This window comes from Vigna radiata, chromosome 11 (assembly GCF_000741045.1).
Source record: "Vigna radiata var. radiata cultivar VC1973A chromosome 11, Vradiata_ver6, whole genome shotgun sequence".
Taxonomy (NCBI): Eukaryota; Viridiplantae; Streptophyta; class Magnoliopsida; order Fabales; family Fabaceae; genus Vigna; species Vigna radiata.
This window is the reverse complement of record NC_028361.1, coordinates 279,522-291,477: the sequence shown is the minus strand read 5'-3', so window position 1 is coordinate 291,477 and position 11,956 is coordinate 279,522. Positions and strand designations below refer to the sequence as shown.

Genomic DNA, 11,956 nt, shown 5'->3' with positions numbered 1-11,956 from the left:
TGACGGTATTTATTTTATTATATTGTGTTCATGTTAGTATGCGATGCTTTTAAAGATTGTAATTTATTAACGTATCTTGTGTTGAGTTTAACCTGGTTCCGTCCGCAAGAAGAAAATTCTATTAGACTTGGAGATATTTCATATTAGAAGATTCTCAGGATTAAAATCATTGAGAAGTTCAATTCAAATCAATATGAAAGTCAATATAAAAACTTAGGTAGTTTTAAGACGTAGTTGCATTATCCTTCTGCATTTGGAGAACGTGAGATGATAGATAAGTATTATTTTCGTTTGCTTATTATATTTTTATCATTTTATTCTAGTATAACCTTTCTCTTAAAGAGAAATTAAGTTAGGATGATTATTTCTGAACTCAAATTCAGAATCACAAAACTAACTGTTTAAAAAAAAACATGTTATGCAAAAAATCAATTTTTTCCTTGAAGTATACTTTTTCTGCACTAGGTTTTCAAATTAAAAAACCTAAAAATTCATAAACCCATTTTTCGTGACAATTACTTAGTGACCAATCAACCAACATCTCAAATTTTTAAAGTTCAAATTAAATATTCACTCTAATAAGTTGTACATGCTAGTTTTTATCAACTATATAATTAAGTAAATCAAATTGTATATTACAAACCTTTTCAACTTCATTACATAAATTCTATTTATCGTATATATCTTCAAAACACAACAACACTCCTATTTGACATTTCTTACAAGTGATAGTCGAGTCAGTATTAAACTATTTTAAATTAAATTAATATAATTTAACTTGATAAGTGTTTTAAATTAGTGTTCAATTCACGGTGACATTAATTTATACCATATATTATAAATTTCATCACAACTTTAAAATGTCATCTAGATGTAGATTGTATGAAATTTGTATCATAGATGGTTGGTAGAGTCAATTTCATTTTGCAAATGAACGTCGAATTTCATACAATTTCATTATTTCAACCACCAGAACTTTTATTGATGCTTATGTACTCAAATTCGGTGTATTAGACAAATTAAACACCTATATGTATATATTTCTAAATTTTGCTAAAAAGAATTATAGTAAAAGTTAATAAAATAAAATTATGGAACATACTGTATTATTTACTTATTGATATTCATGTGTTTTCAGTAGGATCAAAGATGGCTTATTAATTAATTGATGCAAAAGCCCAATATAAGTTCAGGGAGAAGTGAGCGCGAAGTGGAAGGCGATGGAGGGAACCGAAGCCGTAGCGAAGGGTGACGGCGACGGAGATGGTAGCGATCGTCCATGGCAATCTTACCACACTGTTTACACAACCGCTAAAGCAGGTCTCATTCTTCTCTTCAATTCACTTTCACAAACACTTATTTCGCTCTTGTTTCTCTGAATTTCACCTTTGAATTAAATGGATTCTATTGCTCTGCTATTGCCTATTGTTAAGGAATGGAAGGGGTTGACAAGGAGAAAGTTCAGAGAGTAGTTTACGAAATGAGTAAAGGATCCAAATATTTTCAAAACGAGGAACGCAAGGAGGCTTTTATTAACCAGAAAATTCAGAACTTGCGAATTCAGTGTGCTAAGCTCGCACAAGCAGACCTGGCCCACTATCGCAAGGTAATATGATGAAATCATCTCACGGTTGTAACCCGATTCTCTTCTTTCTAACAAATTCCCATTTTGTTGGTTCCCTTTCTTTAAAGGAGAGAGGTCATTAAATTTTAATGCTTTTAACACATTAGTTTAATGTATCAGTTTTTATTGTGACAGGTGGCTGATAGAAGAATTGTTGAGCTAGAAGCTTCGCGTGACCTTTCGAGGATTTGGTTACATGTAGATATGGATGCTTTCTATGCTGCTGTGGAGACTTTAAGTAATCCTACATTACAGGGCAAGCCAATGGCTGTTGGGAGCATGTCCATGATATCCACTGCCAACTATGAGGTTTACTTTCTCAATGCATTATAATCTTGATATATTTTTTTTTCTTCACTATTTTGGAATCTGAAATGATCTGGTGGATGTTTGAAAAATTAATCTGCATGAACTCCACTGAATTGTGGAATTTCTGATTCTGATCTGGTCTTTACCCAGGCCCGAAAATTTGGGGTTCGTGCTGCCATGCCTGGGTTCATTGCACGTAAGCTATGTCCAGAATTAATCTTTGTCCCAACAGATTTCAAGAAGTATACTTACTATAGTGATTTGACTAGAAAAGGTATTATTCTTTTTGTGATTAATTTGGTAACTTTTTCTTTTAATTATTGATGCCAGCTTGATATAAACTTATTATTGTTAGTTTTCCGGATATACGACCCCAATTTCATTGCTGGTAGCCTTGACGAAGCATACCTTGATATAACTGAAGTTATCAAAGAAAGGAATGTCAAAGGTGAAGAAGTAAGTTGGCACAATTAAATTAACAATGAAAGACCTTTAATGTATTAATCTCTTGATTTTGTGAATTTGGACGTAGATTGCCCAAGAACTCAGAGCTGGTGTTTATGAAGAGACCGGTCTCACATGCAGTGCTGGAGTGGCACCAAATCGCTTACTTGCCAAGGTTCTTTCTAACTCGTATTTTCTTGATAAACTGTAAAGTAGTAGAGATGAAATGATTATTTTATCTGCTTGGGAAATTTCATGCTATTACATTACAATATTGACATTTAGTCTCGTGTAGGTTTGTTCAGACATAAACAAGCCAAATGGACAGTATGTTTTGCCAAATGACCGCATGGCTGTTATGACCTTTGTATCCTCCCTTCCTATCAGAAAGGTGTGCTTGAGTTTATATGCCCTTGCCTGTCTTTAAAAGAGGTTGCTTTGTGATTGATAATCATGAATGGTATTGACAGATTGGGGGCATTGGTAAGGTCACAGAACATATTTTAAAGGGAGTTTTTGAAATTAACACATGTGAGCAGATACTCGAGAAGAGTAGCTACCTTTATGCACTTTTCTCTCAGTCAACAGCAGGTTAGCCATCTGTTCAGGTGTTGTTGCTCTCGTTATTACTGTGCAAGTTGTGTTTACTCCCTGAAGATTTTCTATATTTACGTGGAAATTCAGCTGAACTTAAAACAAGTTATTTATTTTGTATTTTGATGTCTATTCTGAAAACAAGTTATGCTTTCTACTGCTACTATTTTTGGCAAGTTTGTAATTTAGGGTTTCTGGCCATTGTTTCTTGTGTTGATCATATGTCCCGTTCCAAATTAATTATGGGATTCTTTAATAACATGTTTCTTTTTGTCAATTTGCTGCAGAATTTTTTTGCTCTGTAGGTTTAGGTCTTGGGCAAACAGATTCTCCCCAAGTAAGATCTCGGAAAAGTATTAGTAATGAAAGAACATTTTCTGCCACTGAAGATGAGGTGTTATTGCATAAAAAGTTAGGTATCCATCTTGCCTATTACTGTTTAACCTTTAAAGGAAAATTGTTTGATTGTAAATGTAGTCAACGTAAACTCTAGTGAATTATTTGGGCTTTGTAGTACCTCTTTATTGAAACTGATATCTGGGTTTCAATTGATTTGGATTGCAGCCCTAAATTTACTACACCTACTTGACTTTTCAAAAAGTTTAGCTATGTCATGCTGAGTTTTTGAATTAGATAGGACATTGGGTATATTGACTCATCAGCATATGAACCATGCAAAGCTTACTTTTGCAGTGGAGCTTGCTGAAATGCTATCGGCTGACATGCAGAAAGAGGGTCTGTGTGGGCGAACTTTGACTCTTAAACTGAAAACTGCTTCTTTTGAGGTATTACTACTAGTTATTAATGCTTTGATATTTTCCTAGTAGTCGAGAGAAACTTAGTTGGTTTGTCACCTCTGTGTATGAAAATTGATTGGAAAAAAAGGTCACCTGTTGTTGAAGAGAAATTAACTTGACCTCAAGGATGATTTTGTTGTCTTCTTGAATATTGTTCTAGTCCCTTTATAGATGCTTTATTGTATCCATAAATTTTACTGTCCTACTATACTTTTCTTTCAAGTTCTAATAAATGCACAACCTACAGGTTCGGACCAGAGCTGTGACTTTACAAAAGTACATCAGCTCAACTGAGGATATCTTGAAGCATGCTAAAAAGTTGCTAAAAGCTGAACTTCCTATTTCAGTAAGATTGATGGGTATGTGTTTCTGTTAGGTTTGTTATTGTTGAGATTTATCAAGACAGTGCTCGAGGCCAAGATAAAAAGGCACTTAGTGCTTACAGATAGACTGTGAGAATTCATATTGGTGCCTCATCTGTGTCAGCGTAACAAAGATTTTTCTTCTGTTAGGCCTTAGAGTATCTCAGTTTAATGGAGAAAAATGTAGTGCTACGCCTGATCCTACACAGAAGACCATTACCAACTTCATTACTTCGGGAGATGTCAATAGAAATTGTAGTTCTTTTCCAGATGTCGCAGATGGTGACTTTGTCGGTGATGCAAAAACCAATCTTTCCGTTGGCAATCAGCAGACGAGTCAACTTGATTGGAGAGATCCTTTTGTCGGTAACTATTTGTCAGATGGAGATTACGAAAGTTGTGTTCTCCAGAAAAATGATGGTATAGAAGAGGTCTCTCTCTTTCTCCCCCCTTGTTTAGACTTGTAGCAGATATTTAAATGGATTCAGAAATGATTTGAGGAGCGTTCTCCTGTCACTTCTATTTATGTTTTCTGTTGTGTTACCAGGTACAAACACCTAGTAAGGATGCTACAAGTTCTCACCACAGTGGATTTACAGAAGCGCTGGGATCTACTTCTTTCCAGGAGCAGTTTGAAGGCATAAATGTGCTGAATGAATCTAAGCTCCTGGAACTTAATTCTTGTTCTCAGGAGACGACAATGTTGTGGCTGAATGACTACAAATGTTCACTTTGTGGAATAGAACTACCTCCAAGTTTTATTGAGGAAAGATTGGAGCACTCTGATTTTCATCTTGCTGAAAAGCTTCAAAAGGAAGAATCTAGGATTCACCAACCATGTGTTCCTAGTGGAAGGTGCGATATTTATCTTTTACAATTTGCTTTACCTTTTACAATTGCAAGGTGATAGATAGGAATTGACAGAGTGCAAGCGTGTGTTCACATTTTTGCTTATGTGTTATTTAATGTACCGTATTGACAAATGTTCTTTCAGTCGGGCTCAAAAGGATGGAATCACTACACAAAGCAAATCTAAGAAGCAAAAGTTGTCGCAGAAAGAAGGCAAATTTACACCCATTGATTCTTTTTTTGTTAAAAAGTAATCAATCATAGCTGTCAAATTTATTATAATGTACAGAATAACAAAATTTTTGCCTTCTATTGTATGATATACATGCTATTTTTTCCTTGTAACGTGTACAAAATAAAAATTCATCTGCTTGTAACTTAGGCAGTAGTAGGAAAGCTTGTAATTTAGGTTGTGTAAAATAGTTCTTTTTCACACTACACCATCTCCAAGTTGAATTGAAGAGACTTAAATGGACAAGAAAGAAGTTGTTTTTCAAAAGGTGCCTCTCTGACAAACAGGAGTTGGTTTATTGGCAACACATTTTCTGATACAGTTCAAGGAGAGAGATGATGGATACATTTTTTTTTTATAAAAAAAAGTGTGATGAATTTTCTATTTGTTTTTAAATACTGAGTATAAAGTTTTTAAGTATACCTATTTTGTGTTTGACAAATCCCAAAAAAATAGTCTCCATGTTTGAAGGTGATTTTATTTGATGATGAAAAAAAATCTCTTCACGATAAACAAGAACAAAGAAGTTCACACGTATGTAGCATTGTCATGTTTGGAAATTCTTGTATCTTGATACCATCATTAGCAAAATGGATAAATTTGTTATCCATGAAGTGAAAATGAATAATTTTTTGGTTATACAAAAAATTAAGATTTAATCATAGATAATTCTTTTACCTAATTATTTTTTAAAAGGTCAATATTTATATACAAATATTATGATTATTTAGAGTCTTGTAATTATTACATAGTTTAATCTTATGCCACGTGAATTTAAATACCATTCATGAAATTTTTACTATAATAGATTTTTTAGGTTTTTTTATTCTGGTTGTTTTAATTGAATTTGAATATGAACTTTGTTTCTTATTTTTAGTTTTGTCTCTACTTATTGATCCAATAATTTTTTTTTTGTTTTTTTTTAAAATTAAATATGTTTTAGTTTTTAAATTTAGATATAAAATTTTACATGAAAAAAATCTAATACAATCGAACTAGAAGATCTATATTTATTCAGTTTTAAAGTTTAAAAATGTATAAAAATTTAAGATAGAAATAAATTTTAATTTTATGTATAAATTTAAAAATTAAAAACATATTTAATTGTCTTTTAAACAAATATGTTTATATAAACAAATAATTTAAGCAATGATGTTTAACATTAATTAACCCTCTTAATCAGTTATATTAGAAATATTCTTATAAGACAAATATATATAACATGAAAGAAAATCGCCTCACTTCATATTACCAAAGACTTCATTAATTTTCACGAGAATAACTTATTCCAACATCTCAAGTGTGTATTCCGATGGATGATAATTAATATCTATGTATGAGTATAATTATAAATGAGGTTATTTTTTCAAAACATCATTTCAACATTGGAAAAAAAAAATTAACTTTACAAATGTCTCTTTAATGGAATCTTACAATTAACTTGTAATATTTTAACAACATACAACGTTAATAAATCAATTAATGAGCTATCAATTATTTTAAAATTATAGAAAGTTTTTTAATTGAAATTTAAAATATATTGATTAAATTAATAAAATTAAATATTCATAAAAAAAAAGATTGAAAAGAAGAGTCGCTCAAAGAAACCTAAGACATAAGACTCGTTCACTCACTCGCTTCTGAGAATGTCTCGTCGTCACTCCGATTCCAAGCGACGCCATTCCAGATTCGATCCACAACCCAGGTTCCTCTCTCTTTTCTTCTCAACTTTTCTATTTCTCTTTCTTCCTCTTCACTCTTTTAATGCTTAAATTGTTTGGTCTATTTCTCTAATTTTGTGCTGTGCAGTGTTTAGCAGTAATGCCTATCGCTCTTTAATGCGTTTAAGCCAATCAATAATTCTAAATTTGCAATTTGAGTTTGGAAAGATGTGCGGGTGTTGTAATAGATGCATTGTATTGTATTGAATTGTAGCCCGAAGAGATATAGGAGGGATGCATATGGAAAAGAAGAGAAAGAGAGAGTGGCAAACGGCGCTAATGTTCGAAATGGAGACCACCGGCGGCTGAATCAAGATGAACCTCCTTCGGCTAAGCAAAGATGTGCCTCTCTTCACAGTAAACCAAATGATCAGCAAGCACCTCATCCCACTCAAGTATCCACATCTCCCTTATTTTCATTATTACTTTCTTTCGCTTTTAATTTGTTTTTCACACTGTCGGAACTACTATCAAAATTCTTGCCATCGGAAATTATTCTTAAGGCTTCAAATTTGGAAGCGCTTAGAGAATTTAGTTACTTGTGTTTCCATATGAAATAAAAATGTCTTCATTCAACTAGAGATTTTAAATTTTGTGTGCTTGATTTTTGTTCAGTGTACGCATTCTATGTTTTTGGGGGTGATGTAGTGGGGTTCGTGTTCAGCACCATACCTGATAATGCCTCTGTATATATATATATATATATATATATATAACCACCTTAGGCTTGCCTATGCATGTCTTATTACAGCACGAGAAACGAGGTAGCACTGGGCAGGTTGGCCAAAGCTCGGGTCAAAGTAAAGCAGGTGGTGAGTTTCCATTTTGTATTTATTTAGGTTTTGTATTATCTTCGTATTTTCTGTTATCTTTTCAGTCATGAGTTGTGATGGGGAGTCCCGTATATGGATGATTTGTATATTGACTCTAGTCATGCAAGCGCAATATTTCTTTCATTTTATGCTAAAAAATGCTTCTTTTTTTTTCAGTTATAATGTGTTCTATTCTTTTTGTTGTAAAATTTGGTTGAGATTAAAGAAGTTTTTGTAATTTTGAGCCACCCGAGCCTTCTTTTGCATGAAGTAGAAATATGACTTACAAACACGAAATAAATATAATCTAATTGGTTTCTTTTATTTTAGAGCGTGGATGGTGGAAGGACGCAAGAAAGCAACTTAATGAAAGGGCAGAGACAAGTCACCGTAGAGAACAGAGAGATGGTAAATCACAGGCTAAACTAGATAATAATACTTTCCAGAGAAGAGATGATTTTTCTGAAAGGAAAGATGATCCACTTCCTACCTCAAGGAAAAGACCTGCATTTAGGGAGAAGAGGATTCCAGTGGAATCAGGAGATCCTAATCTGGTTGCAGCAGTGGCGATAAATTCGAGTGAAATTGACCACCCTGCAGGAAGGAATGACAGGAAGAAGGAGGAAAGAAGCAACAACCCACACCATTTGGGTAGACCTGAGAAGCCTTTTGCGGATGACAGAGCACCTAACAAGGTTGGAGCTAGGAGAGATGGGTTTCCATCAAGAGGAAGAAGGTATGGGGGCAATGACAGTTACAGGGGAAGAGATAAATTTAATGGAAGACAAGATAAGATTCAAACTGAGAAGTGGAAGCATGATTTGTATCAAGAGGTAAGTAAGGATCCCATTCCGCAGAATGAGGATGACCAGATTGCAAAGCTGGAAGCACTCTTGGCATCATAATAGCAACCAGCAGGTAATATTTCTGAGATCTTAAATTGTGCCTATCAACTTATAGATTATGGGACAATTCCCACATACGCTTTAGGTGTGTAATTTGTTAGCATGTGTTGCTGTAAGCTGCTGAGTCTGTCTCCGTATCAAGTTATTGCCATCTTCAAGATGCCAGGGATGTTAAGCACAACAACTGCCAGTTTTTAGAATCTATCTGGATTCAATCCTCGATGTCTGAGACAGACAAGCTTTGAAAGTGAAATTACATTGGCTTTACGAAGAGAAAATTGCTATTTTGAAATGCTCGAGTTTTCCTCAACTACCTTTTTGCTTGTTTTAGGTAGTTTGCAGGTTTGTCAATGCCTAAGATTTGTATTTTGGTCTATTTATGTGTACCCTCAACACTCACGCCTCGCGCGAGCTACCACCGGAGCAAGATTGGGACACCGTGCCCGAAATGCCGACCACCACTGTTCTTGTCGTTGTGCATCCACCACTGTTCTTGTCGTTGTGCATCGTAGCACCATCAGCAGCAACATCTGGCACCTCCACTCCTTACTGTCACCAAAGTTGTTATGGGCATTGATCTGATGTATTTGACTTCTTCTCTGTGAATAGACTTACTCTCTTGTAATTCTGAAAGGAATAGACTTACTCAATAAAATTTAGTCTCTGTGAATCACTCTCTTCCAAATTATTCTTTGAAGATTAGTTTCGGATTTGATTTGATATTGTTGTTTGGGGAAGAACAGGTCTATGATGGTAAGGGGATTTTGTGGTTTCTGTGCAGAGCAGATGAAGGATGAAGGTCTTGATGTGTGAATGGAGGATGGGTAAAAGATGAAGCCCGAAAGTAAAGATTTAATTCGAATGGTTGTTGGTGTTAGCTTTGGCTTTGGGATAGAACCAGGACATGAATAATTACATGTGAATCAATATTGTTTCCAGATTGGATTAGAATTAAGGAATGGAAGTACATATGAAGGGAATTGGATGGTTTCTGTGCTGGCCCCAAAATGTAGGGATTATGGGAAGTTCTCTTTTAGAAGAATACCCCGTGAAAATTAAAGAACCTCTCCCCTAAAATGTACGAGACCCTCTCTTCAGAATGACAAAGGTGCTGGCTTTTTGCCATTGGATTCCCTGGTATTCGAGAAAAAGAAAACATTGAGTGGGTTAACATTATTCGCAAGTGGTGAGAAAACTTTTCACGATAAGACAAAATGTAATGCTTTTTAAAATGATAATTGAAAATGAAGAATGGCTTAGTGGGTCATGTATAAATGATGAAAAAATTAGGAGATGATGGGTGGAGTACAAAATTGAAGGTGGTATGAGGATGATGATGTCCATTTGATCAGAACAAATGGAAGAAGTTAAAAAAAAACATATTTTAATAGTGATTAGATTGGTGAAAATTTTGAGAGGAGAAATGAGGAAGTATTTCATTGGCGTGAGATGATTTTTTTTTTTTGAAATCTAATTAATTTTTTCATATATATATATATATCATCCAAACAAAATTAGGTGTTAACCTACGTAGTAAAAAGCAAATATAGAAACATTTAACAAAAACTGATCTAGACCTTGAATGGAATCCACTACGATTTTCGAAATCTCCAAATGCAATTCTCTTTTTTATCTGTTGAAAACCCTCAATCTCCAACTGTGATTCTATAAGATCACGAAAGTATGGACAAACTAAATAATTAAACTTATAGTTTTTAAGTCTACCTATTTTGTGTTTGACAGATTAAAAAAAAAAATATTTTGATAAAAAAAATATATTTAACACAAAAAAAAATCTCCTCACTTCATACTACCAAAGTCTCCATTGATTTTCACGAGAATAACTTATTCCAATATCTCAACTATGTTCAGAAAGATGATAATTAATATCTATGTATGAGTATAATTTATAAATGAGATTATTTTTCAAAACATGAATATATTGTGAAAAAAAAAAATCTAAACTGTACAAATGTCTCGTTAGTCTAATCCTACAGTTACCTTGTTATATTTTAACAACATACTAACATTTAAATAAATCAATTAACAATCAATCAACTATTTTAAAATTATAGAAATTATTTTAATTGAAATTTCAAATATATTGATTAAATTATTAAAATTAAATATTCAATAAAAAAATATTGAAAAGAAGCGTGCTGCATTTTGTAAGGAAAGGGCTTATATTTAAGGAAATAAAGGGGACAAAGAACCCTAAGACATAAGACTCACTCACTCACTCACACGACTTCTATGTCTCCTCGTCCACAACCCAGGTTCATCTTTCTTCTCTTCTCAACTTTTGTTTGGTCTATTTCTCTAATTTTGGGTAGTGCGATGTTTAGCTGTAATGCCTATCGCTCTCTAATGTGTTCAAGCCAATCAATATTCTAAATCTGCTACTGGAACTTGAGTTTGGAAAGATGTGTGCATGTTGTAATAGATGCGTTGTATTCTATTGAATTGTAGCCCGGAGAGATATAGTCCGGCAAATGGCGCTAACGTACAAAATGGAGACCACCAGCGACTGAATGAACATGATCCTCCTTCGCCTAAGCAACTATCTGCCTTTCTTCACAATAAACCAAACGATCAGCATGCACCTCATCCCACTCAAGTATCCACATCTCCCTTATTTTCATTATTATTTTCTTACGCTTTTGATTTGTTTTTCACACTGTCGGAACTACTATCGAAGTTATTGAGATTGCAAATTATTCTTACCCGAGAAAATGTTGAACTTATAAGTGATTTTATAACGAGACTTAATTATGTTATAATAGAAATCGAATGTTTTGTGTAAGTAGTCATGTGTTCATGTCTTGACTAGAACTTAAATCCTATGTTTTTATTTATTTTTGTTTTAACCAGGGCAACACATGTTATAGTATGTGTATTAATGACGTGTAATGGCTTGTTAGTAGAGGTGTGCAGCACATGCTATGATATGTTAATTAAATTTATGGTGTAAGTTATTATCAATGATGTGTGATGGCTTGCTTGTTAGTAGAGGTAGTTGTCTAGGATTGGTTGAATGTGAGTTCAAATCTCGGGAAAGAAGCTTTAGGAATGAAGTTTTTTTATATATACCGTTTGCTGTGCTATTAGAATTTAGAATATTTCGATTTTATCTCAACTCATGACATCTTGAATTGGGATGTTACATTTTTGGTATCAGAGTTGGGTTTTTGAAAAAACTTTGGAGTCTTGCAGAGTGAGCTTGCCTAGTTTTTTGTTGTGTAACTTTGGAGTATGATTGTATTGATTGATGTGTTTAAATGCATGTTATTTTTGTTTGTGCTAGGAA

At 33.6% G+C, this 11,956-nt stretch overlaps 2 protein-coding genes across 6 annotated transcripts; both read left to right on the top strand.

The window, feature by feature from the left end:
- The first annotated feature begins 1,126 nt into the window (after positions 1 to 1,126).
- Positions 1,127 to 5,478, top strand: LOC106776979 (DNA polymerase kappa). The gene is made up of 14 exons (XM_014664466.2): positions 1,127 to 1,320; positions 1,434 to 1,606; positions 1,760 to 1,933; positions 2,084 to 2,207; positions 2,289 to 2,389; positions 2,466 to 2,552; positions 2,673 to 2,768; positions 2,848 to 2,968; positions 3,259 to 3,387; positions 3,665 to 3,756; positions 4,016 to 4,127; positions 4,281 to 4,561; positions 4,678 to 4,985; positions 5,125 to 5,478. The coding sequence occupies exons 1-14, from the start codon at positions 1,221 to 1,223 to the stop codon at positions 5,231 to 5,233; spliced, it is 2,007 nt and encodes a 668-aa protein (XP_014519952.1). The 5' UTR covers positions 1,127 to 1,220; the 3' UTR covers positions 5,234 to 5,478.
- A 1,326-nt stretch (positions 5,479 to 6,804) lies between these two features.
- On the top strand, positions 6,805 to 9,322 carry LOC106777554. Of its 5 annotated transcripts, none has more exons than XM_014665165.2 (5): positions 6,805 to 6,916; positions 7,147 to 7,327; positions 7,684 to 7,744; positions 8,075 to 8,662; positions 8,981 to 9,322. In XM_014665165.2, exons 1-4 carry the CDS (start codon positions 6,858 to 6,860, stop codon positions 8,647 to 8,649), a joined length of 876 nt encoding a protein of 291 aa, XP_014520651.1. In that variant the 5' UTR covers positions 6,805 to 6,857; the 3' UTR covers positions 8,650 to 8,662; positions 8,981 to 9,322. The 5 variants fall into 5 exon arrangements, with proteins under 5 accessions (XP_014520651.1, XP_014520650.1, XP_014520649.1 ...); XM_014665164.2 differs by having other exon boundaries at positions 8,767 to 9,322; XM_014665163.2 differs by having other exon boundaries at positions 8,751 to 9,322.
- The last annotated feature ends 2,634 nt before the right edge of the window (positions 9,323 to 11,956 follow it).